The 27,984-nt window shown below is 44.2% G+C and overlaps 1 protein-coding gene across 6 annotated transcripts in view; it reads left to right on the forward strand.

The window, feature by feature from the left end:
* The window catches only part of SH3YL1 (SH3 and SYLF domain containing 1), a 95,997-nt gene extending 68,362 nt beyond the window's left edge, over nucleotides 1-27,635 (forward strand). For 3 of the 6 annotated variants that reach the window (XM_019537467.1, XM_019537468.1, XM_019537470.1), the window contains one exon: nucleotides 23,635-24,407. In XM_019537467.1, coding sequence (XP_019393012.1) covers nucleotides 23,635-23,834 — 200 coding nt within the window. In that variant the 3' untranslated portion in view covers nucleotides 23,835-24,407. Of the gene's footprint in view, nucleotides 1-23,634 lie in introns of all 6 variants that reach the window. The other 3 variants (XR_002101582.1, XR_002101581.1, XM_019537471.1) reach the window with 3 other exon arrangements.
* Nucleotides 27,636-27,984: the final 349 nt, after the last annotated feature.

Raw genomic sequence — 27,984 nt, forward strand, 5'->3', positions numbered from 1 at the left:
GCCCAGCACTCTTTCCTGCTTATGCAGGGGGTCGGACTCGATGATCTATTGAGGTCCCTTCCGACCCTAGCATCTATGAATCTATGAATCAGAAGCAGATATTCATGCAATCATCAACATCTCTATCAAGGCATACAAGAAAACGGGACTGATGCTTAACATTCAAAAGACTAAGGTCTTTCAACAAGCTCCTAATGAACAGTTCCCAGCTCTGGTAATCCAGATCCATGGTGAGACTCTGAAGAACTTGTCTTCAACTTGGGTGTTATGACCCTGCACTCGTTCCTGCCCAGGGCAGGGGGTTGGACCTGATGATCTGTTTAAGTCCCTTCTGACCCTAAACACTATAAAACTGAAACTCTGAATGTTGAGTATATCCCATACCTCAGAAGCTATCTCCCACAGAAGGCTGACATAAAAGAATAGGCCTCCTGTGAGAGAGTAAATGTGCAAGTGCAGTCTTTCAGTGCCTGAGAAACAAATGTTTGAAAAACGTGGCATCAGATTTGAAACCAAGCTCATGGTTTATCAAGCAGTCATGATCCCCACCTTGCTGTATGGAGCTGAGACATGGACAACATACAGAAGAAATCTAAAGTTGCTGAAGAAGTACCATTAGTGTTGCCTGTGGAAGATCCTCTGAATCCAGTGGAAAGACAAATGCACCAATGTTACTGTCCTCCTGCAAGCAAACACCACGAGGTGATGATCGTCCAACATCCTCTTTGTTGGGCTGGCCACATCATCCAGATGTCAGACTCCAGACTCCCAAAGCAAGTTTTATTCTCCCAGCTCAACCAAGGTGTATACTCAAGAGGAAGGCAGAGATAGCGCTTCAGGGATGTCCCCAAGGCCAACTTAAAAAAATGCAACATCGATGTTAATTTGTGGGAAGCTCTTGCCCAGGACCACCCCAAATGAAGGAAGAGTCTGCTGCAGGGATCTCAGTACTTTGGAACCTAATGACAACAACAGATGATGGAAGAGTGGGAGCAGAAGAAACAGCAGGTTGCGAATAAAATCAGGAATCAAGCACTACCCACCACACACAGAAACATCTGTCTGAGCTGCAGTAGACCGTGTTGATCTCAGATAGTCCTTATCACCCATCTTCAGACACACAGATAAGACAAGCATGGAAGACAAACATCCTCAACTACAAGGGATTGCCAAAGTATGTTAACACTTTGCAAATAAGTGTCATGTGATTCCCAAAGCAGGAACAATTAGTAGTTTTAGTGTCACTTAAACTAGTTGTACAGTAGTTTTATTGACAAGTTGCAATTTGCCCTGTAAGTAAAGAGAGAATTTACATTCTGAGGGAGATCTGCCAGGCTTTGTGCCTCCTGTACTTTGGTTAAGCAAGCATAATTTAAAATTGATTGGACCAATTGTGATTGAGGCTATAACATTTCAAGACAAATAGAGGAGTTCAAATATATCTGTTTTATATCTGAATAGATTATTAACTAGTGAAATAAAAGGTGAAGTCCTTTCACTTGTGTACTTAAACTTTTCCAAGCACCTTTTGAAGTGGGGGAGAGCCTAATTCTTCATAGTGGCTGTGTCTGTACTTTTATTCCAGACAGAGAAATTAGCTGTTAGGTTTTCAATATTTACTTTTATTTGTAATTATCAGTTTTGTTGTATATTAACCCTATTGTATAAGCAGAGCCCCTGCATGTAGACCATGCTACATTTATGCTGGATGTGGCACAGTACACACACAAGTGCCCAAAATTGAAGTACTATATCCCCAGCCTAAATACCCTTTTTCTCCCTTCCCACATGTATGTTCACTAATTCCTCTACTGTAATTCTAGTGTTCCACTTCACTTGTTGCCCCCTCAGCCATGGTTCTGGTCATTAGGATCATTAACATCCTAAGTCCTTACCCCTGCTTTGTAATACATTCATCTTTTAAACGTTGATGGATATATATGCTGTTGACATAGTGGAGGTATGGGTAATCATAGGCTAGTATTTGGAGGGCAGGAGAGTTGAAGCTGGTGAGAGTTCAGAGGAGTATAGAGGAATCTGTGGAGTGTGCTGTAGGTAATGCAGAATTCAAGATGGGTCAAAATAGATGAAAGAGGCTGCTTCAGCCCCTTTATTCCTGCATCAGAAGATGTTTGAATGGGGCAGCCAAAGAGTTAAGTGCATTGTGTCAAGAGAAAAAAAATGCATGACCTAAAACAGTGGTGCTCAGCCTTCTTGAAGATGTTCTCAATCAAGACTCTACTGTTGACAAGAGTGTTCTCAACTCCATCCTGTAACACCGAGTTAGATGAGCAGTTCCTGGCCCCTCTGTGGACTGGTTCTAGTTGGTGGACCCAGTCTGTCACCCAAGTCAGGAGTGGTGAAGCCCATCTGGCCACACAGATGGGGCATGGTGTGAGGGGGCCATCCTGTCCCTGATCCAGTCCAGTGGGGGAAAGGAACTTGGCCTAGCCCCAGTCTGGAACTGTGGGGAGGAGGGGGCATAATACAGCCCAGTGGGGGAAGGTGGCATGGCTCAACTGTATGGGAGGAAGAAGGCATGGCCTAGCTCCCACCTGGCCAGGTGAAAGAAATGGGGTGTGGCCCGGACCTATGTGGGGTAGAGAAGGGGGGATGGGCAGACCCCAAACCGGATGCCGAGGAGGAGGGGTGTGACCTAGACCCAACTCAGCTGCACAGGGAGAAGGAAGCATGGCCCAACTCTGATCTAATCCTACAGTGTGAGGTGTCATGGCCTGGCTCTGACCCATCACACAGGGCTTGGGATTTTGGCAGTGGGGAGGGTGGCAGTATTAATGCTCATCGCTAAATTTAATAGATTTCATAGACAGGGCTGGAAGGGACTTCATAAGATCATCAGGTCCAGCCCCCTGCCTAAGGGGCAGGAATTCAGCTAGGGCCAAAGGTTCCCAGCAAGATAAACATCCAAACATTTCTTGAAAGTGTCCAGAGTAGGTGCTTGCACCACCTCTAGGGAAAGTCTATTCCAGGCCTTGGGGGCTCAGACAGTAAGGAAGTTTTTCCTTTTGTCCAGTCTAAAATGGTCTTGCAAGAGTTTGTGACCATTGGACCTTGTCATCCCCTGGGGTGCTGTGGTGAACAGGTGTTCCTCCAGATCCTGGTGCACATCCCTTATGTAATTATAGGCCGCCACCGAGTCACCTCTGCGCCTGTGCTTCTCCACGCTGAAGAGTCCCATAGCTCACAGCCTCTCTTAATAAGGCCTGTTTTCTTGCCCTCTGATCATGCACATGGCTCTTCTCTGGAGTCTTTCAAGTTTCCCCACATCCTTCCTGAATTATGGAGCCCAGAACTGGATGCAGTACTCCTGCTGCAGCCTCACCAAAACTGAGTACAGCAGGAGGATGACAATCCTGGGTCTTGCTTGAAGTGCATCGGTAGATGCAAGCCAGAGTTTTGTTCACTTTGCCAGCTGCAGTATCGCGTTGGTGGCTCATTCATCTTGTGGTCAATCATGAACCCAAAACTTTTTTGGTCATGGTGCTAGCAAGTGTAGTATTGCTAAGCCTATAAGTGTGATGCAGGTTTTTATTCCCAAGGTGGAGCACCTCTTATTTCTCAGTATTGAATGCCATCAGGTTTTCATCTGCCTGCCTTGCAAGCCAGTTTAGGTCAGCCTGGATCACCAGCCTGTCCTCAAGTGTGGACACCCTTCCCCAAAGTTTGGTATTGTCAGCAAACTTGACCAGTGTCAAGAACTTTTGACACCAGTGTCCAGATTGTTTATGAAGACATTAAAGAATACAGGTCCAAGAACAGCCTTGTGGGATGCCACTTGTCACCAAGTGCCATGTTGATTCAGTTCCATCAACTGCCACTCTCTGGGTCCAATTTCGGAGCCAGTTCCCCAGCCATTGGACTGTGGAGTAGTCGAGGCCGCAGTCGCCCAGTTTTTCCATGAGGACATCATGGGACACCAGGTCAAAGGCTTTTTAAAAGTCCAAATGTATGACATCAACCTTGCCACCTGGTCATAGAAGGAAATGAGATTGGTCAAACAAGACCTACCCGCAACAAACCCGTTCTGGCTATCCCTTAGAATGTTGCCTTCTGTTAGCTTCTCAAGAATGGTCTCTTTGATAATTTTTTCCAAAATCTTCCCAGGGATTGCGGTCCAACTGATTGGCCTGTAGTTTCCCAGGTCTTCTTTCCTCCCTTTCTTGAAGATGGGCACCACATTGGCCCTCTTCCAGTCTTCAGGTACTTTGCCCGAATGCCACGAGTTCTCAAATACCCTTGCCAGTGGCTGTGCTATTATGTCTGCCAGTTCCTTTAGCACTCTTGGGTGCAATCTATCCAGACCAGCTCATTTATAGGGGTCCATCTGCTCAAAATGCTCCCTCACAAGACCCCAACCATGTTTAGCCTATGCATAGAAGTTGAGTACCCATGGCCTCAAATGAAAGGACATCTAGTTTATCTGCCCCAGTGTGGTAATTGATGCTAAGTAACTGGCTAAGCAACACACATTTGCTGGACTCTTCACAATGAGCAAGCTCCAGAAGCTAACATTTTATCAAAGCATAAAAAAAGCTGATTTGACTGAGTCATAGTCTCTTCATGGACAGTAGAAGTAATTATCAAATCATGCCCAGTGAAGACTTAAAAAATGTATAGGAACCATTACATAAACCCCTTGCAGTAAGATCCTAAATCTGTTATATGTTGCTTCCAGCTATTTTATGTGAAAATGGGCCTTCTGTCTGATGCAGAATTGTATGCTAACATTCCATATGCAGGCTGTGTGCACAAAATACTTTAACTAAAAGAATCTCATATACCAGAGGTTTACAACTTCAAGAGAATACTCAAACTAGTGAAGACGCCATCTGCAGCCCACAGTTCTTTTCTCCCATAATAAAAAATAACTTTTTTTCCTTCTACTGCTGCTGGTTTTTTTATAGTTGCAATTGCCTTTTCCTTTTTTCTAAACCGTGTTAATTACAAACAAGGAAAATATATGTATATATAGTAACACTTCTGAATTTTTCTGCGTTCTGTGTGTTATTTCTCTGTCTGAAAAGTATCTCCTATATCTATCTATCTAGATAAATAGACTGTTTAATCCTGTTTTAACCTGCTCTAATTTATTAGGGGCATTGTGATAGCACCCGAGATGTAGGAGACAGGGTGGTTGGTGGTAGCCGTGATATCTCTCTATCTATCTATTTATATCTTTAGATATTTATAGAGAGATATCATGGCTACCACCAACCACCCTGTCTCCTGTATCTTGGATGCTATCACAATGCCCCTAATAAGTTAGATAGAACAGGTTAAAACAGGATTAAACAGTTACTATTAATTGACTTTTTTCAGTACTGTCTATTAAGGGATATTACTCGTTGAAATAGTGCAGTCATTTTAAGGATGCCTTCTGGAATATTAACAAAACCAGTCAAACTTCAGTACCACATTTCTTTAGCTAATCTTGATGATGTTTGTAGTACATCCACATGCTATTATGTTCGTCTCACTAGTCCTGCCATCAAAATGCTGCTGCTAATGTATTTTGATATGGCCTTTTGGAGCATGATTAACTGCCTTCTCCCACTCCACCTCCCTGCTGACTGTGCTGCTTCTCATGAATTCCAGCTGCATCTTCCCTCTTCTCACTTTCAAAACCTGCCATAATTGCTTGCTCACCTGCCCTTATTTCTCTTTGTCTGCTTCTCATGCTTTCCAGTTTGACTCATCCCTTTTGCTTCTTTTATCTGCTCCCAATTTCGTGTCTGTGTAAGCCTACAAGAAGTTCCCAGTTAATATACATCCAGTTCCTTCTCTGGCCTCAGAACAAACAAATCTGAAAACCTGCTTGTTCTCTGAAGTGCTTCCTTTCTAATGTATAGACATCTTCATCTACCTGTCCAATATTGTATTATATTCACATGTGCCTTTGGTTTTCATGTTTTAAAGGTTAGAAATCTGGTTTGCTGGAATTTATTTTCCAGACATTTGGCACTGGAATTGTATTAAAGTATGTGGGTATGTATTTACTGTAGAATCCTAACATCAACCTTCATTTCTGTGTCGGGCTACTGGCTCTCTCTTCCTTTCCTCAGAATCTCTGGTGCTAATCCTCTGCAGCTTCCATTCCTAATTGTTAACTCACCTTTTCTGTGAGCAATGCATTTCCTTGGCCCCATGTCTTTGTTTGGTCTGCAGACCTAGGCCACAAACTGGCATTCATTTCTACATATGGAAGCTCCTGAGAAATTTCCACTGTTAGAAATCATTCTGGGACAGGGCGCATACAAATATTCAGCCCTCTCCTCTGCTCTCAGTCTTCACCAGAGCATGGACAAGGAGCGGCTGCCCCTCCATTCTACTTCCATTGCTGGAAAGGACCATGGCCTACAAGTCAGTCCGGGGGCAAGAAGTGGCTTCTCCTCTGTTCTAGGCCCATTGCCAGGAGCAATGTGGCTAACCCCCTGCCCACTCCTCACACCAAGGATTCTGCCCTCCCCCTAGTCTGGAGGGACTGGAGCAGCTAGAAAATGCCCCCTACCTGTTTCACTGAGTGGGCAGTCCCCAGTCTGGGCAACTGCCCCATCCTGGACCAGACCAGAAGGTGAGTGTACAAGCATTCAGTTTCTTGTGAGAGAGTTTCTCTTGCAGGAGATCTTCCAGGTTCAAACTTGGAAGATCTTCTCCCAGAAGGGGCAGTTTTCTCACAGGACAAACTGAGTGAGTGCTTCTCTACATTTATCATTTCTGCTGAAAGAATGGCCGTTCTTCTAGTAGAAAAGAAATGCCTATACGTGGCCCTAGTTCAACTGTCCCATATATGAGTTCTGTTCCTTTAACTGCTCACTATGTATAGTTCCCTCTCTGATCTTCTGCTGAGTTTTATTATCTCTATATTGTCATCACCTGGTTGGTCTCTTTCACCATGAGCCATCATCAGCCTTTGCCTCCCATATCTGGCCCCACAGTCTTTCTGTGATTCCCAGTACATTATTATTGGTGACTTCTCATCTGTCCTCTCCTCCCAGCTTTCTTCCCTTTCTTTCATAGGTATGGTGGTTGATTCTCTTCATTCTTCTCTCTCTGCCCTCAACTCTTTTTTGCCCTTATCGCAAGGTTAGTCCTGCACACCCCCATACTTGGATTCATTCATTCATTCATATTGGCTCATTTCCTTGTTTGTATCCATCTGTTGTCTCTTGCCTTGTACTACAACCTCTTTGAGGCCCACACCATCTCCTTATTCTATGTTTGAACAGCAGCTGTCATAATTTTTTCATTCACTATATAGGGGCATTCAGCATCTAAGTACAGTCAAATCCTTGTGGCACAAGTTTTTCAGTGTAAGTAATTGTTAATGCTTATGTGTCTAAACTGGATCTGATTTCTGATTTTGGGCAAGAAACTAAATGAAAATGGGCATGTGACATGCAGAGCTGTGTCAGATTATATTTTTGGTATAGAAGGCTTTGTGCTGCAAATATGTTTTCATTGATTTAAAATTGTTTTGTATTCAGAAATATTTTTGTTTTTTGTGCTGTCTTATGTGAAATGAAAGCTGTGTAGGGTTTCTGGTTGCTTGGACTGCTAAGTTTCCCCAGAGATCTAAAGTCTCCACTGGAAGTGGTGTTCCCAAAACACTTCCGACCTTTTCCTCAGAGGACAATAAGCTGTATATGTGGATGGTTTTGTTCTGTTCCTGAGTTTATTAATAAAGAACATCTACCTTTAGAAAAGGAGAACACTGAGGTCCAGATTCTATTCCATGTGTTAAATGTGTAAGTGGACTTGGGTGCTTAAGTGTGATTCTGCCTCACCTACTTAGAGTCACTGGAAAATGATGAAAGCCAAAGGTGGGTAGGTCTTTTTTACTCTTCGCTGTTTTTTTGTGACTCAGTTTTAGGAATCAAATGGCAGTTTTTACAAAAGTAAATGCATTAATGGATTTTCAGGACTTAAGGTGAATTAGAATTGTGCTTACGCCCACAAGTCCACTTAAACACCAAAAAGTGTAATAGAATCTGGCCCTTAGTGTACATCTATAGAAAACATTTGTTAATTGAAGAGTTTTCATAACATCATCTTAAAGCTTCAGTTTATGAGTTCTAAAAAGTCTTGCTGACCTAAACAGCATAATGTTCAATGCAGCACTGTAGCACCATCTTGTGTGAGAGAGAAATGTGATGTGTCAAAAATGCATTCCTTTTTCAAAGCTTTTCTTGTATTCATCACTCTTCTCCTGCCACTAGCACATTCCACTTTAAAAATGAACATTTTAAGGTTGACACCAGCCCTAAAATATGTTTATTTTAATTTAGTTTGAAAAGTGTAATGCATCAGAGAGTCTCTGCTATAACAAATCAGCATTTTCTGTCTGATCAAAACTAAGATATAGTGCAAAGGAGATTCGAATCCTATTTTTTTCCAAATGAAATGAAGAAAGAGAAAAGATAGTTTTTTCCATTGTATTGATCTCATAGATTACATTATTATGTACAGTAGTTATTTAAGATCCCTGTTTGTTCAGATGTTCAGTACAATGAGTAGGCAAGAGAGGCAAAGCGCTGAAAGGCCATACATTTAAATTAGTTCTGGTTTGTGCTATAAAATAAGTAAGAGCATGGTAGTAAAGTAAAAAGAGTAAAGACTTAGCAATACATACACTTAAATTTAAACCTGGGAAAATGTATGCCCGTGGGGGTGGACTGTATAGGGATACCTTTTGAATTAAACAGATGAGAGAAAGTAATGAAGTTAGAAAAGACTTGCAAATAATAGTTAACACATAGAATCTGAGTTTTAAATGTGTTAGGATAGCAAGATGAATCAGCAACATTCTGGAAATGGACATAGGAAACAATGTTTCTACAGGGGACTGAAAAAAAACGGGGGACATGTAAGAGGTATTCACAGAATAATTCTTGGCAAACTGTGAAGCAACTCTAGATGGGGAGTCTGGTACGTAAGTGCAAAATCAGTGGAGCAGGCACCCCCTGCAGGCGCCAGCCCACCTTGCATAGCATTCCTTCCACCTTCTATCCTATTTTCATACCTCTTCTAATACTGTGAAAGAGGTCTTCACATCCCCAGTTGCTCAGTCTGCCTCAGCATGCTTTGCTTGACAAATGCTAGGTGAAGTAGTCTGGCAGCAAAAACAGAAAGAGCTGACAAAATTCACTGGTTTATGCTGATCAGTTGTGTTGCAATAAGTTGTGTTTATTTCATCATGCAGTTTCAGAAGTGGCCTAACAGGTTATGAAAGCATGTGATAAGCTGGAGTTTATGAGCTCTGTGGTGTGTTAGCTATAACAACCCCCACAATGTGGCATATTTATGAAGGAGTATTTTTCAAATGTCTCCTTTGCAAAAGTGGTTAATCTTATAATATAATACAAAAAAAAATCCATTATTCTCTAAATAATAGGATTTGACTGCTTTATACTGACTTTCTAAAGTGATATTATTTTAGGCTTAAACTCTTATAATAACAATAAAATATGAAAGGCAGATTTAGGCAAACAAGGTTCTTTGGGTAAATCTGATATCTTTTATTAGAACAACTAAAATAGTTGGAAAAATTCTTCTTTGTAAGCTATTAGGTACAAACACCCTTCTTCAAGCAGAGAAAGCATCTGCCTGCAGAAGGGCATTTGTACCTAAAAGCTTGCAAAGAAGAATTTTTCCAACTATTTTAGTTGGGCTAATAAAAGATATCAGAGTTATCCAAAGAACCTTGTCTGACTATGTCCTATGACCAACACGGCTACAACCAACAGCCCTAAAGACAGATTTAATCATTCTTCTAAATTCAAATTTCAGTGATGCTTCAGCTGTGCACAAGGCAACTTTTGTTTTTTAATAGCCCAGTAGCATTCTCTCTGAAGTCAGTATCAAGGATCTTTTCCATCTCAGTAAGAATATGATTTGGCCACAGACTGCTTTCTTTAATTGTCATTCGTTCAGGTTTTCTTGCAAAATTTCATGACTGTCCAATCCCATTGTCATTGGTCAGCATGCTTAGTACTTCTAATTTTTTGTTTCCTTTCTTAAGCCAGCTCATCCAACTTCCTAAAATAATTTCTGTAGCTCTTCCTAAGTTAAATTACCACTGTAAGATAAATTCCTATGAACTAGTTTAGTTATGTCCACAAACTGGCCTGCACTGGCTTAACTAGATACATTTAAAATTGATGTTTAACTGAGTGAAATCAGCCTCTAGACAAATGAGGGAAGTTAAGAAAACAGCAGCAAAAATCATTAGCAAGTTGAAAGGATTAATTTATATTTGAGAAAAATTAAATGTACTAAATATTTATACATTGACTAAACAGTGACAACAAACCTAATTATCCACAACAGTTTACATGATGTAAAGGGGAAATGAAGAAAAGATTTATAGTTCAGTCCTGCTCTCATTGAACTCAGTAAGTCTTGCTATAAATTTTAGTTGGGAGCAGAAGCAAGCCCTTTATTCAAGTTGGTATAAAGCAGCCAAATGGGGGTCACACAGATATTAACTAGTTTCCTACCCATTCACTGGTACCCCTTCTTTCCATTATCAGACTCTTAACATGGTGGTCAGTGGACAGAAATGTGTTCAGCCAGAGACAACAAAGGCATGGATGGCAACTATCAAATACAGAGCAAGTGAGATATGATGCAGTGTTTAGAAGCAGAACTCAAAGGATGAATTCTACATTTTATAAGTATATCCCATAAGCAGTGCCTAGTGCTTCCTTGTCCACATTTGAGGAAAATTTAATTAAGTTAAAATTGAATGACCACTGAACAAATCTAAGAGTGGCCGTGTTTTACTTATGAAAATGTAAGATTTTTGTTTTAAAATGAACTGGAAGTACTGACCCTGCTTGGATGACAGTATTGTTCCCCTCCATGATGGTGGCTGCCTCTCTAAAAGCCTCTGGCACCAGCTGCAGTACTTCAGGCTGTTTACTTGGGTTCTAGTTGCAAGGCAGCCAAGCCTGACCCAGCTGACCTTGCCCTGCACCTGGCTCAGGCCACGTTTGCACCTTGAGAGGGGCAGGGGGGGCTGGGCCAGAACCTGTGGTGCCAGTGAGGGGACCAGCTTCTGCCTCCTGCGCGGGACTGGGAAGGGCCCTGCCCTGCAAGTAAGCCAAGGAAAGCAGCTGCTGGTCAGGCTTTCTCTGCACTGTGCCGCACAGGATGTTCAGGATCAGGCTGGGCTGGCACTGGGGAGAGGAAGCAGTAGCTGGGCCACAGCTTCGGCCCAGTCAGCACCAGGGAGGAGAGGTGGCGGCAGAGCCATGTGCTGCTTGGGACAGGATGAGCCCAGCCAAAGAGGCAGGGGCTCAGCTGCACTTTCCCCCTGCTTGTACTCGTCAGTCCTAAGCAGCACACAACTCAACCACCATTTCTACTGGCCAGTGCAGACCTGGCCAGGCCCATCCCACCCAGAGCAGCACGCAGCTGAAGTGGCCTTCCCACGTGCTGCTGAGGACGGGAGGAAGCTGGTCAGGTCAGCACTGGCCAGCAGAAGTGGGGGCAGAGCCGTGTGCTGCTTGGGACTGACCGGAACAGGCAGGGGGGAAAGTGCAGCTGAGCTCTTGCAGCTCTAGTCAGGCTCGTTCCATCCTGAGCAGCACATATCTGTGCTGCCGCTTCTGCTGGCTGGGGCAGACCTGGCCAGGCTCCTCCTTTCCCCAGCAGCACATGACAAGCTGGTTTCAGCCACATGCTGCTGGGGACAGGAGGAGCCCAGCTGGCTCTGCACCAGCCAGGAAAGGTGGCGTGCATCTGAAGTTGGCTCTTTACATGTTGCTGGGGATGGGAGAAGCCTGGCCGGGTCTACACTGGCCAGCAGATGCCACGGCAGAGCCGTGTGCTGCTTGGGACTGACCGGTGCAGGCAGGAGGAAAGTGCAGATGAGCCTCTGCTACTTCAGCCGGGCTTGTCCCATCCTGAGCAGCACACAGCTCCACCACCGCTTCTGCTGGCTGGTGCAGATCCAGCTGGGTTCCTCCTGTCCCCAGTGAGGAGATGACTTAAGCTGCATGCTGCCATTTCTGGCTGGTGCAGACCCGGCTGGGTCCATCCCATCCGGAGCAGCATGAGGCTGAAGCCAGCTTCCCAGGTGCTGCAGGGGATGGGGCCGACTGGATCGGCACTGGCCAGCAGAAGCGGCGGCAGAGCCTCCTCCTTTTGGGACCAGCTGGCACAGGTAGGGGGAAAGTTCTGGGGGAGGTCTGATGCCCCTGAAACCCCACTGCTGGGGCAGGATGTTAGAGGGGTCACAACCCCTTGCTACCTGATAAGGTGTGCAAGGGGAGGGACTTCTGGTGGCAAAGGTCAGGGATCAGGGGGCAGGGCTTCTGGTGACAAAGGTCAGGGAGCAGGGCATCTGGTTGCAAGATGGCAACCAGGGGGTGGGGCATCTGAAGAGGTGGGGCTACCCATAAGGCCCTCAACAGCTTGCCAAAAGTCATCAAGCAGCCCTCCACCCAAAATAATTGCCCGCCTCTGGGCTCGGAGGAGTGGGATATTGGGGCACCATGTGCATGTATGTAAATATACATGCACGTGGCAGTCAGGCAATGTGGAGAGCAGCTCCTGCATCTCTCTGTAGGTAAGTCTATGGGAGGAGGACAGGCTGAGGCTCCCCATGCTGAGGGGGGAAGATGGCTGGGACTGGGGATGCTGCCCAGTTGGAGCGGTGCATGAGGCCCATGGCTAGAATGTGCAGTCACAGGGCCCAGCTATGAGAGTGGGAGGGAGCTATGGGGAGCTCATATGGGGGTGCTGTTGAGACACTGGCTCTGCACCACTGTATGCACTTCCAGGAAGGGAGGCATGGGGGTGGGCACAGCCACCCCCCAGCCTTCTATGTGGGGTGGGGGCAGACTACCCTCTATGGGCTCAGGGCTCCCCACGCTGCTGTGTTCCCCATGGAGCCTCCATGGCCTAGAGGGTGAGACCTGATGCAAGAGGGTAGAGTAGGATGGGGAGGATTGCTGCTGCCAGGAGACCCACACCAGCTGTGTCACCATGGTGAGGCACCCTCTGCCTGCCCTGCAGAAGCAGGGGGCCCAAGTCTGCACCATGCTGCCACCCCTACTGCTTCTAGGTAGGCAAAGGGCACCTTGCTATGGCAACATGGCTGACACAGGGCTCCTGGCTGCAGCGGCAACATCAAGCTTCCCCACTCTCCTCCACTGGATCCCACCTAGTGGGATGTGGAGGCTCCCAGGAGAGGACAGCAGGGCAAGGAGCTCTGAGCCCACAGTGGACAGCCTGCATCCTCCCCCACCCCCAAAGGCTCCACTCTGGCTGTGCTGCTCACAGGGATAAGCGAGAGCTGGGCTCCATGCTCTGCTCCAGTTGCAGCAGCCACCACCTCCTGCAGGTGGCAGCTGGTGCTCAGGTGCTGCTGTGGGGGGCAGGGGACTGCGAGCCCTGGCCCTGGTCCTGTAGCCCTGGCAGCTGGGAGATCCTCTGGCAGGGCTGGGGGGAGGGGGAGAATAGGGGGTTGTAGGTTGTGAGTGAGGGACACCAGCAGGGCTGGGGGAGTGAGGGCTGGGAGTTGACAGTGAGGGGCGCCTGTGGGGGGGCTGCAGATTGGAAGTGATGGACGCCAGCAGGGATGGGGGGCTGCAGGTCAGGAGTGAGGGTTACCGGTAGGGCTGGGGTTATAGCACCAGCATATCAGGGCTGCTGAGCACCACAAAGCAGTGGGGAGGGGGGAGATGCAACAACTGGATCCATACCCTGGTGAGCAAAGGGGGCAGGGAGAGTTTTGGTTTTCCATGATAAAAAAAAAACAAAATCAAATGCCAAAATATATAGGTATTTAGAATTTATTTTATTATAATGAATGAGGCACTGGTAACCCTGCTGGGGTTAGATTCTTGAAAGTTCCCATTGTTGTCAAGTCAAAAGGCTTATGGGAAAAATGGCTGGTGGTGAGCTGATGCATGGCCATGGAAAACTGTGGCTATTTAAAACTGTATACTGTGGTAGCCAAAATGGTATATAGAATATTAAGCATGAATACTCAAAACTGTGATTGGTAAGGGTAATCAGTAGTGGTGTTTCATTTTACTCATAGAAAAATATGGATTTTGGGTTACATTTTTAAATCCAAAAATTGGGGATTTTTTATCAGAGAAAACCAAGATCTCTGTTAATCATGGGAAAATGCAGATTCTGGAGGGTTTTAGCAGAGAATTTGCAATTTGTAAACAGAAAACCAGAAAACCAGGATCCATGGTCATTTCCATAATAGAAAAAATAATTATAAACTTGCTTTGTTGTTTTGTATGTTTTATTCTAGCAATAGGTCATATTAAAGATTCAAAACAAAATATAGTCTACAATAATGCACGCTGAAATACATTCCAGTCATCAGCGGTCCCTCTAAGTCAAGGATGAAAAGTCCATCAGGCTCAATAGGTCCTCAGGTGACTGAGGAGTCTGATTTTGGATGGACATGTTCTTTGGCATCTTGTTGCGGGGTGGGGGGGAGTGGGATTCACAGCCCCAGGTTGGTCTCCTTCTCCTTCCTCCACCGCCGCTGTTCCACCTTGGTATCAAGTCAGTGGGCCTCTAAGTGCTGTTCACCTTGGTGGACCAGGTGGCACCACACCGAACGGTCAGCAGCTTGCTTCGCCCAGCCATTGGTGTCAGTGCTTCCATGCTTGAGGGCAACCTTGAGCGTGTCTTTGTACTGTTTCCTTTAGCTGCCTTTTGAGTGTTGGCCAACAGAGAGCTGGGAGAAGAGAATCTAGTGAGGGGGAGGTGGTTCTCAGACATGCGGATGCAGTGGCCCATTCATTGGAATTGATTTCACAAGAGCAAGGCTTTGATGCTGGTGGGCACAACTTCATGGAGGACGCTTGTGCTGGTCCAGTGGCCCTCCTATTTGATCCCCAGGATTTGATGCAAGCGCCACTGGTGAAAGCTCTCAAGGGTCTTAATGTGGTGTCAGTAGTTGGTTCAGGCTTCACTGCAGTAGAAGAGGGTGGTCAGCATGGCAGCCTTACAAACCAGGACCTTCGTCGACTTCTGAAGATCTCTATTTTCAGAGACATGTTGTCACAGCTTGAAGGTGATGGCACTGGTGCAGTTGACCCAGTGTTGGACTTCTCCATTGATGGTAGCCCATTGAGAGAGGTGGCTGCCAAAATTCAGAAAGTGCTCCACGTACTCCAGGGCCTCCCCATCTATGTAGATAGCACAGGGGATGTTCAGCTAGCCTAGAAAGTGTTGGTGGAGAACCTTCATCTTGGCAACGTTCAAGGACAGGCCAAGTCTCTTATACCAAGTGTTGAAGAGATCTAGGGTTGCATATACATCCTGTGCAGAGTGAGCCATCATGCAGCATTCATCCACAAACTGAAGGCCATGGATTTCCTTGGTGTTGATCTTGGTTTTTGCCTGAAAGCTCCCAAGATTGAAATGTATCCTGTCCAGTCAATACTGGATACTGTCCAGTGGATACTGCTGCCGGATGGTAGACCATCTTGGATGAGGCAGATGATGTCAGTTAGGTAGATGGTGAACAGGGTGACGATGACCATGCAACCTTGTTTGCCCCGGTCCAGATGCAGAAGCATTGGTTTCAGATCTTCCACTCAGGACAATGGCAGTCATATCAGCATGCAGGAGTTTCAGCAGGGTGACAAACTTCAGCGGACAACTAAGGCATTGGAGAATGGTCCACACAGCTTCACGATTTAAGAAATTGAATGCCTTGATCAGGTCAATGAAGGCAAGGAACAGTTCTTGATTTTGCTCCCTACATTTTTCTTGGATCTGCCTGGCAATAAAAACCATGTCCACAGTACCCCAGGATGGTCAGAAGCTGCACTGGGTTTCTAAAAGGATCTCCTTGGCGATGGGGTGAAGGCAGTTCAGGAGGATGTGGGCCAGGATCTTACCTGCAGTGGACAGGAGGAAAATCCCCCTGTAGTTCCCACAGTCAGATATGTCCCCCTTCTTGTAGATGGTCATGATGATTGCATTCTTAAATACCCTGGGGATGTCCTCTTCATCCCAAAGGCAGAGGATAAGCTGGTGGAGTTGTGGTGTGAGCCAGAAGCCATCAGCATGTTAGACCTCTGTGGGTATACCATCTGGCCCACAGCTTTGTTGATTTTCCAGTGGTTGCTGGATCACTGAGGGAATCTACCACAGGGCATTGTGGGACAGCTTGTAGCAGAGGTGGGCAAAATGCAGGCCAGATGTGGCCCGCCAGGCCATTGTATCCAGCATGTGGGACCCCTAAAAAATTTAGAAAATTAATATTTATCTTCCCCTGGCTGCCTGTCATGCGGCCCTCAATGGCTTGCCAAAATTCATTAAGCGGCTCACCACCTGAAATAATTGCCCGCCCCTGGTTTGGAGGGTCTTGTCCAATATGGTGGACTCCCAGTTAAGGAGGAGTTTGAAATGCTGCTTCCAACACAGATGGATGGTGTCATCATCCTTGAAGAGCCAGGAGCCATCCTGTGATCAGAGGGGGTTTTGTCCAATGGAGTGGGGTCCATAGGTTGTCTTGGTAGTCTGGAAGAAATTGCGCGTGTCATGCTGTTGGCGTAGCCATGGATCACATGCACCTTCTCCACCCCACATTCCAGTACAGCGGTAAGGACCCATATTTTTAGCAGGAGTGCCACAGATTAGCCCCACACTCTTCATTGCCACTCCAATCCCCTTCTCATACATGATCTGTTGCTCTGCCTTCTGCTCACAGTCCTGTGCTCCTGCCTGCTATGCTGCTGTGCTTTCTTCCTGCTTCCTTCTGCTTCCTGCCCAGTCGGCTTTCTGCTGCCTACTGCATGTGCCACTATATTCCCTGCTTCCTCTCTTATCTGCTACGTGCTACACGCAAAGGCTGCCCATGCCATGTGTTACACTTGCACTTCCATTTGGCCACCTCTGAATCCAGTATGGACTGGCAGATGTGCCTGCTTATTGCTAACTCTTACTTTACAATGAAAATTGATTTTGACTCTGTTTAGCATCCTCTAAACTTCAAGTAAAAGTCAAACCCAAAAGGGCTTGATTGTGATACCCGTACTTGCAATCAGTAATAACTGACTGCAAGTGCCTACTGTATCCACTGAAGTTACTAGGACTACATGTAGAGTACAAATACTACCAAAGTACTACCAAAAATGAGCAAGCATTTTGATGTCTGGCCCAGGAAAATGGATGGCCTTGTTAAGAGGTGTTAATTGTAGCCATGTTGGATCTAAGGGCGTAGGTAGGCAAGGTTAGGTTCTTTGGGTAGATGTGATATCTTTTATTAGACCAACTAAATAGTTGGAAAAAAGTTCTTTGCAAGTTTCAACAGGCATAGGGAGTCTTCCCTTCCACTCCCACTTAGCAATACTGTGATGAAAGGCGCCTTAGGTGGGGTTTACATTGGGTGATGTACTATCCATCTAGCGCGGGGCCCCACCCCTCAACTTGCCTGCCATGACTTGGTGTTACTGAATGAAAGGGAGGGGTTCAGTGGAGATCCTCTTTCTGGGGAACCCCGGAGACGGTAGTACTCACTGTCTTGGCGTGATGTTCTGCAGGGCTCCATCTCCCCTGCACCCCATCCACTCGCCAACTGAATGGGTGCCACCTGCACGGTTTGGCCATGCCCAGTCTACCCCTTTCACCAGGGGGACCAGCATCGGCTTGGGTCCTGGTGGGCTAGCCTGGTTGTCCCAACAGCTAGCGTCTCCGCCTCGGATGCTGACAAGCTAGGCTTCTGTAGGCTGGCATCCTCCTTGCTGCCTCTGGGCAGGATGCCTCTTAATTGCTCTTTACCAAAAATCTACCGCTAGAGAGGATGGGGGTGTGGAACTGCCTTTTCCCTCCCAGCCTTCTACAGGAGCTCAGCTTCCCCGTGCTCTGGATGCCGTCACTGAGCCGGCTGCACTGCTTCTGCCTGCCACAAGAGCCTCAGCACGCCTTGCGTGCTCCGCACTGGTGTGCTTCCTCTTCCCCCTCCCCCTGGGTCCTGGTGGGACTTTTAAATCTTCCCGCAGCAGCTGTTCTGGCTGCCGTGATTGGCTCTGCTTTAATCCGCACAGGGAATAGCTGATTAAACAGCCAACGTAATCCCGGCTCGCATGGCTGCAGCTCCTGCTCCGACTCTGGCTACGTCCCCGAAGGTGATTTTCCCTGCTTGTGCAGCTTGGGGCCCACGGGGACTACTGCCTCCCCTTTGGGAGCCTGTGGGGGTGTCTCACCACCACAAATACATACACTGGGAGTCTCCCTATGCCTGACAAAGGGTGTTTCTGCCTGACGGGTCGTAAAGAACTTTTTTCCAACTATTTAGTTGGTCTAATAAAAGATATCACATCTATCTAAAGAACCTTGCCTGCCTGTGACCTTGTCAAGGCATTTGTCCTTCATATACAAACTTTCCAGCCATTTTAAAAAATTTTAAACAACTGTATTGGGAGATTTGAAAAAGTAAGTCATATGAAGGGATCAGTTCCATTTCAATCATGGTCACCATTCCTACCAATGAAATATCATATAAGAGATGATGAACCTGATTATATGATAACCCCTCCAATAATTAGAATCTATATATGGAACATTTATAAATTTATTCCAGTTTTCCAGGTATAGAATCTAATTATTGGAGGTTTGCCATTTATTTGTCCCCCTCCCACTGCTACAGCAGGGAAAATAAATCTGGGGGAAATCAGGTGACCCTTTGCTGTCTGCTTCCCCTCATCTTTTTCCCCAGATAGGCCCTTCTCCCTCCCCTTGTTGTCAGACCATGTTCTCCATGAGTATGTGGGAGTGAGGAGCAAATTTGAAAAAAAAAAAAGACTTTGAAATTAAACATGGCTGTCCCCATAGACTTGGTATCAACCAGAATTGATGCATGTTAGGTTTTGGTTTTTGTTTTTAACTGCTGCAATTTTTAGCATAGGTTTTTCATAAACACACTTTTGAGTAGTAATTTGGCACCTATTTACATCTAGTATAAAGTATGCATGATATTAGTCCAAAGCCAAAAGACTCATGATTTACCACACAGTTCAGTGGGCTGGGCCCCACTCGAGTCAACAGAATTTTAAGCCTTGGCGAGCCATGACATTGTATACAGTTCACCCAAAATTCCTCTGTTGCATCTTCTCTCAGCCTGGCGCACATTATTATTGTGGCTTTGCCCTCCACAGTTACCCCACAGTTTAGCACTGCTCAGTATGTATGGATACTTTAAATACTCCCAACAAAGGATCCATGTGCTAATTAGTTCCCACTCATGACTGGAACTGGGTATTCTTCTCAAGTCCTGGGATGCTCCAAAAAATTATGTGCAGATGAGGCACAGGGCAACCTGGTCCATCTTCACTTTATGGAGGGCAGAGCCACACCAATAATATGTCCCAGGCTGAGAAAGGAGGGACCAAGAGAGGGATGCAATGTTGTAGCTCGCCATGACTTGAAAAAGAGTCATCAGTGAGGGGAACTGTCCATAATAGGCACCAATATATGTCTTTTTCTGGTGGACTGCACTAGCTGTCTTGTGGTTGTTCCTATCCATACCATAGTTTCTCAGCTGCTTTTGGCTAAGATCAGGTGCAGTGGCCAGGCAGAGGTCCAGTATACTACTTGAATTGGTGCCAGAAGCGCTGGAGGGATAGTGATGGAACACAGGGATGGATGAGTTCCCAGAACCCGAAACAGCATTGGTGGCAGTCTTGGAGAGGAGAATGACAGTTATGAAATGGAAAGCAGACTAAAAGATGAGAAGTGAATCGGAGAGCAGAAGCAAAGATCCAGAGACTGATGGAGAATGGACAAAGCTGGGGGAAAGGGGATGAAAGAAGGTAGGAAAGAAAGGTTGGTGGGTTCAGTGGTGGTGAAGGAAGCTTTACTGAAGAAGGCAATGAGAGAAGGGTTCAGTCAGCAGAAAGAAGAGGAAGAGAGAAGGTCAGGAGAAAGAAATGAGGAAAGAAACAGTGATTGAAGGAAAGAGGATGACTAGTGGGAGGAATAATCCAGACCTGGAAAGAGAGACAACATGAGACAAAGTGAAAGAAGCAGCAGCAGGTAATCTGTTCATAAGAGCAGTAGTAACAGGAGAAGGAGAATGGAGAAGTCGGACAATGAATAGATATGAATTTATTTTAAAAATATTGCTTTAAGTTTTGGATGTTAAAGTGGAATATTTGAATAGTCTTGGTTGCCTTTCCTACCCAGAAGTCTTGGGAAATTTCATATTGGAGGCAAGAAGAGGAGGATTTTTGGAAGATGTATGTGGCAGTAGGTGAGAGAGAAGAACTTAAGGGGATAAGTTTTATTGCAGGAGAAAAGATGAGAGAAAGGACAATAATTATTCAAATGTAAACAGACATGCTTGAGATGGGAGAGATAGACAAATGCCTGGACAAAAAGTTATGTATGTTGAAAAGATATTTGATAAATATGGTATGTGGGTGGGATTGTGGCGAGCTTGGTTGCTAATTAAGGCAGATGAGAGGAGTCTTGTGGGATAATGCACTTACCATCAGTAATCCAAGTAGGGCCACACTGAGAGTTTACAGTGTATTTCAGATAGTCTAAACTCTGTAGCAAGTGTGAGCAGGAAGGACACCTGGCCACATACTGCCAGTATACAGTATGCTACAGATGTGAAGGGAAATGGCACAGGGCAGCGGAATGCCAGGAAATGCTGACGTGATAATTGTGAGGAAGAGAGACACTCACAGTGCTGATGCCTGTGGTCCTCCTTAATTAAAGCTAGATCCACAGAAGAGCAGCAGAGACAGGAAAAGCGTGGAGGGAGATGTTGAGTCAGAATGCATGACAATACAGGAGACACCACAAGAAAGAAGAGCTGGGGAGGAAGAGAGTGAAATCTCTGTTGGCAACTGCACTACTTTGTATACTGAAGAGAGGGAACAGGAGGAAAAGTAAGTGGGACAAGTGACTTTGAGACAGAAGGGAGAAAGGAGAGAATGATACAGGAAGGGGGAAGAATGAGGGTAAGGTAAGAGAAAGAAGAAGAGAACCAAATTGGAACATGAAAGAAATCATACGCTATGAAGCTAAGAAAAAAGGCAGACAAAGAAAGAGTGGGGAGAAAGATGGCTTAGTGAAAAGCTCATTGGAGCTACTGTGCTCTGGGTTTAATGGAGAGGGGAAAAGGATGGCAGGGGCAGAAAAGTGCAGGAGAGGGAAACGGAGAACCTTTCTTAAATGTTAAAGCAATAACGCAACTGACAAAAATTACAGGGATGTGAAAAGGGGGAGGATTAGAGCCGACGGCATCAAGCAGCAACGTAGAAGACTTGTAAAGTGGTAGAGATCTGAACTTTAAATGGCTAAGCATGAATTTCTGTATTGCATCTGTAAGCATGTTATCAAGGAAGAGGTGGGATAAGATTATGCCAGTATTGAGTGGGGTAACAGTGAATAAATGTTTCCAGGAGTTTTGTCATAATAAAAAAAAGCTTCCCCTCAGCATGTTTGCCCATTGTGGGCCTTCTGTTTTATAGTTATGCTCAGTGTTGGCTGCATTTAATAATTAACTTCATAATTGGTTTCCATTGCTGAGCACATGATGTTTTTGGCTGCAGTTTAATGATAGACAGTATATTTAGTGAGATATCTGTGTATGTGATTATAAGACAAGGGGCTTTTGCCCCATGCCAACTGGGAGGGAAAAACCTCATCTTTTATTTGAGTAAATATTGTATTCAGTTTATCTATGCTTTTATTAAAGTAGTAAATTGAGATATAGTAAAATAACTTAGAATGTATCAACATTGAATAGAATATTTCTTGTTAGTGCTTCCTTTTGTCTAATATCATTTTCAATTTGTAAAAAGCCTACTTTATTTTACTTTTCCTGTGTAATATTGTTGGCTACATTTTCCGTTTGTAGTTTAAAGCTGGACCTTTTCAAACCCTCTGTTTCTTTTAGTTGTGTCAAAGACTTTCAGACAGCATTCATATAATATTAAATATAGCCAAAAAAATTGTTGTATTAACCTTCCTGATTTTAATTTCTTTAATTTCTGAATAGACTCCATTACATTCAAATTATTCTATTATTAAATCCTATGAGGAAAAAAAAAAGGAAGGTGGACACCTCACCTGATTCTGCTTAGCAGAAAAAATAACTCTGTGCACATTTTTACACATACTCTTGTCTTATTTTGTCAGTGGGTTTAACTGGATCATTATCACGCAGTTTCACGGTAGGTAGGAAGTAACTTAATGAGAGCCATGCATTATTTGGATGGTTGGTTATTTGGATATGATTGATGACAGGGCTTGAAAAATGTACTTGATTCATACCAGTCAAAAAAATTAGCCTCCTAGCCAGATAGGTTTCTGGCTCAGCTTATAGCAGAGGATCCCTGGGCTAGGGATAGACATTCACAAAGCCTGAGCCTAAATAGATTCAATCTTTGCAGGTTACTCTAACCTGGCTAAGCTAAATCACTTTGTAACTAGCCAGACATTCCAGAAATGCCAGCACATGGCTGCAGTGGCTCAGGCTAGAAGCTTGTAGGTGCTAGAGCAGCCTTTTCTTCCCTTGTGCAGCAATGAGCTGAGGGGGTCATGGCCAGGCCCTGGCAGGATCCTCTGATTGGCCCAGCAGGGAATCAATAAGTGTTTATCACCCCTAACTCTGTGTTTATCACCCCATAAGAAAATGACAGAGGGACATTACTTTCTGCCTGTTGATTCAGCACAGACTTTTGCCAGCATGTGGTCTGTTAGCTAATACACGGACACCTCCTCAGCAAGGCAGAGAGGAGGGAAGGGGAGGGGAGAATTCCTGCTTAGCAGGGGGGGCGGTCAGCCACAGTCTTGCTTGAACTGCAGTCAAGGAGCAAAGGGGAGGGGCCAGCTCTGCTGTGGAGCAGAGAGCCCTGCCCAGTCCAGAGAGCATTCTGGGATGCTGGGGGAGTCTGGTTTATCTTAAACCAGCAAAGGGTCTGGGATAGACCTTGCATAAACTGTTTTGACCCAAATCAGTTAAACCTGATTGAATGTAGTATTAGACTTATCTCAAACAAGTTTCAGCCATTTTCAAACTGATTTATGTGCACTGAACATCTGTTCTGTTACAGGTTCTGTTCTGTTACCAATTACTGATCACTTAAACTGGTTTATGAGTAATATCTGTTCCTAGCCCAGGTGATAGTAGGTCAAGAGTGGAGAATTACTTCCTTGTCATGATCCAACCATTTTCTCCTTTGATTTTTTAGAATTTAAGAGCATGCTGCAGGATAGCTTGAGGGGCCTCTCTCCAATTACTCTGTTCAGTGATTTCTCAGAGAATGCTTGTGTGTTCTTCAGCACTGGTTGCTTAATTATACTGCTGTTGACTGCATTGGCACAAAAACAACCCCCCAAAAAAGACTGGCATTTTTTCAGTGTTAATTTCAGACTGGCAATATATTTATCATGACACACAGGTTTGAGACTATATTAGAAATAAAGTGCTCATTGCATCTGCTGTCATTTTTATTATATTGTATGATGTGTGTATGTAACTAACAAATTGCATCTGATTTTTTTCCTGCCATTTAAAGAAACTGTACTTGAAAATTAATTAGACATTAAATTTGGCATACTATTAAAATGCATTTTTAAAAGACTTCATTTCTTTCTTTCTTTCTCTCTTAGGGAACTCTTGGAGTAATCCTATAGAAGTAACAGCCCTTTATTCATTTGAAGGACAACAACCAGGGGACTTGAAATTCAAAGCTGGAGACAAAATCCTCGTCATAACTAAAACAGATTCACAGTTTGACTGGTGGGAAGGAACTACAGAAGGACAAACTGGCATCTTCCCAGCCAATTATGTTACCTTAAACCACAACTAAACTATAGTCAATGGCCTTTTTTTCCTCTAAATTCCTTTTCTTAAATGTACACTGGATAGTGGAGACCTGGTTTTCAATGAATTTGTATTTTTTTAAACAAATTTTCCTATAACATTTTTGTTCTGTTTCTAATCTGAGGAACCCTTGATAGAATTGATTTTTAAATGGGAAAGGTTACAACTATAAATTCAAACTGGACATATTAGAAAAATATTTTGATTTTGATAAGTATTTTATTTTTATCAAATGTTTTGTTTCTGTAATCAGTGATAAATATTCTATAAATTCTATCAAGTAATTGTAATTTACTAGGTTCTCAGGAAATGCTCAGGCATTTACTTCAGGGAAGCTTGTTTGATTATATGATGGAAAAATACTCCCTTTGTATCCTCTAATATGTTCATTTCCAGCTGTGCTGGTTAACTGTATAATCATTTTTACCATGTTTTTATCAGTTGGTTGTTTAGTTATAGTAGAGAGAATTCTAGTGTTTTCTAAACAGGGTCTTATAGACCCCTCCTCATCATAATGTCTGAGGACTTTCCAGTTTTTTATTAAAAGATGCTGCCAGTGCCTGCCCAGTGGTCCATTCTTTCCTTACAGGAAGAAGTATTTTGTAGTATTTGGTTTATCAGAGTTGGTTTTTACTTCAATATTATGTATATTCTGTTATGTATTTTATATAACATGAGGCTAGGGTGCAAATGTGCACATCACATGGGGAGTGGAAGATGAGACTTTACAAGAGTCCTCAGCTCCTGAAGGAGTTCATTTCATAGTCTGGAAATAACCACTGAGAAAAATCTCCTTCTCCCTCTCTCATGTTCCCTTTACTATTGTGTTTTGTCTTGGTTCTTTGAAAGAAAGCAAAATTCAAAATTATACAATTTTCCTGCTCTCCTTTAGAATAATAATATTTATGCATTCAAGTAATATAATGTAATTATAATAATAGTAGTATACATTCCAGAAAGACATTATGGGGGGAGGGGAGGTAATAAAAGAACTGCCAGAACAGAAGAAACATTCTCCGAAAACGTGTGAGAAATGTGTATTTATATTTGGTACATCTAAACCACCGTTCATATATAGAAGGTAAGCAATATTGTTCCCATTTTGCAGATGCAGGAAATTTTCCTACAGAGCGATTCTGACATGCAAGATAATATAGCAAGTTAGTTGAAGAGACCAAAATAAAACTTGGATCTTTGGTCCTGTGGCCCCGGTAGATTAGCATTATCTCACTTTTGACATCAGAGAATGAGATTAAACTTCCTCATGCGGTGTTCTCTGTCACTCAGAAACAGTGTGTTTAGACTATTCTTTAGGTCTTTCTTTTGAAGTTGTCCTTTGTTTTATTCTTGCTTTTCCTGGCATTTCTGTGAATACCATCTAACAATCTAACATGATCTTTCCAGCTACCAAGTCAGGGTTGTAACATGAACTTGGAGTGCAGCACTCAAAAGGCAGAATTTCTGCTTCTTTTTTCTCTGCCAAATGTTTCACTCAGAAGATTTTTCAGATGAGGTTCTTGGCTAAGTGGGGTAAAAAGAGAAACTCTCTCCCCTCCTTGGATTTTTGTTTTATAGCAATCACGGCTCCAAAGGTTACTAATTTTTTTCCTCCAAATGAGTGCAGCTCCTGATGATCAGTCCTCAGTCTCACCTGAAGTTCCCAAAGCAGAGGCAGGTTATTTTATGCTTTAGGGCATTTTACACCATTAGCTTATCTTACACTGTCTAGATGGCATCCAATCTTACACTATCAGGATGGGGGTGGGCAAATTCTGTGGTAAAAAGTGAGGTGTGAAACCAAATTCTCACACAAAAGACAGGCCAGAATCAGAATCAAGTCAAGGAGTCAGAAGGAGTATGTCCTGGTGAAAGTTAGCACTCTGAGGGCACATCTACATGTGTTATTAGCAAGCAGCAATAAACTTCAACCTGCATTGTGCTGATGTTTATTGCTCCCAGATGCCAGGTTTGCACGTTCACCCAGGACCACAGCACATTGTTGGGCTGGAGCTGCCCCATCTGCTAGAGGTTCTGGGGGGGTAGCCTGCCATCCTACAGCTGCTCCAACATGGCTTAACAGGCTGGCCGAGGCACGAAGGTGCTCCAGTGTGAGGCTAGTCCCCTCACTGAAGAACCCTTATGCCCCAACCAGCTATGTCAGCATCTACATGTGCGGAGCTGAGGAGTAAAAATATCTGCAGCAGGGTAGTACTTGCATTGACAAGTACTACCTTACTGCAGAGTGAGATTCCTGCAGCCTAATAGGGCCACACGTGTAGATGCAAGATGTTTACTTTGAAGCTAATTAGTCTACATGCAATAAACATCTCATGTAGGTGTGCCCATTAGCAAGTATGGTGGGCAGCCTGAGCTGGGCTTAAACAGTTCAGCTGCTTCTGCTAAAAAGCCATCTAGGTATCCACAGTGCAACCAGGGCACTTCCAAGATTGCTGGTGGAAACAAAGCCCCAGGCACCTGCCCCATCTCTGCATGCTCCAACCCCAAAACCAGGGCAGTCAGCATACACTGGAGGTGCTCCCCATGGGCATTCTTCAGATCTGTCTGGCATGCTTGAAAGTAGTGGTGGGACAACCCCAGAGCATCCTTGCTGTCTCAGTTTCAGGTGTGGTGAGCACAGTAGGGGTTGGTGGTTGTGTAGGCAAGAAACTATTGGTGGCAGTCTCCAGACCACCTCAGAAGCAGTGGAGATTATTCTATGTTCCTAGAGCTGCAAAAGGTCCTTGCAAAGCTCCCTCCTCCCCTAAAAAATGTAAAAGCTAGCAGATAGAATCAGAAGAAATATGGCTGGAAAGAATCTCAGGAAGTTACCCAGTCCAAGTCCCTGCCTCAAGCAGTTTCACTGCATCCAAACCATCCCATCCAAGTGCTTGTCTCTTCTATTGCCAAAACCACACAATCAACCCTATCAGAAATACTAAGCACACCCTAACCTGCCACAGGTCAAGCACGGGGATAAGGGCGGTTAGTGTCGTGCCACTGTTAAAACTCACTCAAGATATCCAAAGAAGTCTGTGATCCCTGCTACAGAGAAAGGCAAAAACACTTTGAAATTCAAACTTCTCCCCCCCTTTATGTTGAGTTCAATATTTATGCCAAAATATGCCATTCATAGGACTGCTTTATCAGTCATCAATTCCATTTAAGAAAGCTTCCTAATTCTCTACTTATAGAGGTTTCTTATGGAGATAACACAAATCACCAAAAAAAACCGCACAACTGAAATGAATGAAACCTCTCAACTATCTAAATGCCATTGTTCATTGATATTGCTACTATTTTAATGAGCCTGAAAGTCATGTGTGTTATCTGAATAGACTTGTAAGTCAGCTATTTGATACTATATTACATCATTAAATGTATTAACTTCAAGTTAGATATACAAGTATCAAGTAAAGCCTGTATTATACATGTTACGTTACCTTACTAGATTTTTTCTGTATATTTGGCCTTCTTTTCAGAAAACAAATAGACTTACCATCTGAGAAATAGGAAGTTGTTAAATTTCCTTAATCCTTCTCAAGTAACTACTTCTATGCCAATCTCAAGATCAAGGTATATGGACTTGCTTAACAGAATAGAAATATTTTTTTCTTTATCTAGAAATTTCATTTCCGTGATATGGCTAATCTAATGTTTGGACACACTCGTTAAAAATGAGAGCTTTCTACAATATATTTACTCACTGTATTCTCTGCACTATAAAGTTGGTTGGTTATTAAGGCATAGCTACATTTTTAAACATTAAGTTAAGAGTACCTCTTAGCTCTAGAAGTTTGTATGCATTTTTCTGCCCTCTCCCCTCACTCCCCCACCACCAGCTGCAAATGCAGCAAAGATTAAAGACTCACTGCCAGAATCCAAGAATGGAGAAATAGGTAGGTAAGAACCAAACTCTTCCTAGTGCATCTCCAAATTGGTTCTTTTCCACCTACACTGATACATATCACAGGAGCAGTTGGTAGGTTGTGGGGGGGCTTCAGCCCACCTGTATTGTTATCTTCCTCCACAGATGAGAGGGAGCCTCAGCAGTTATTGGAGATATGGACACTGGGGGGTAGAATGACCTAGACAGACTGGAGAAGTGGTTTGCAATTAATCAGATGACACTCAGCAAG

Source organism: Crocodylus porosus, unplaced genomic scaffold (assembly GCF_001723895.1).
Source record: "Crocodylus porosus isolate Cpor-Errol unplaced genomic scaffold, CroPor_comp1, whole genome shotgun sequence".
Classification (NCBI taxonomy): domain Eukaryota; kingdom Metazoa; phylum Chordata; order Crocodylia; family Crocodylidae; genus Crocodylus; species Crocodylus porosus.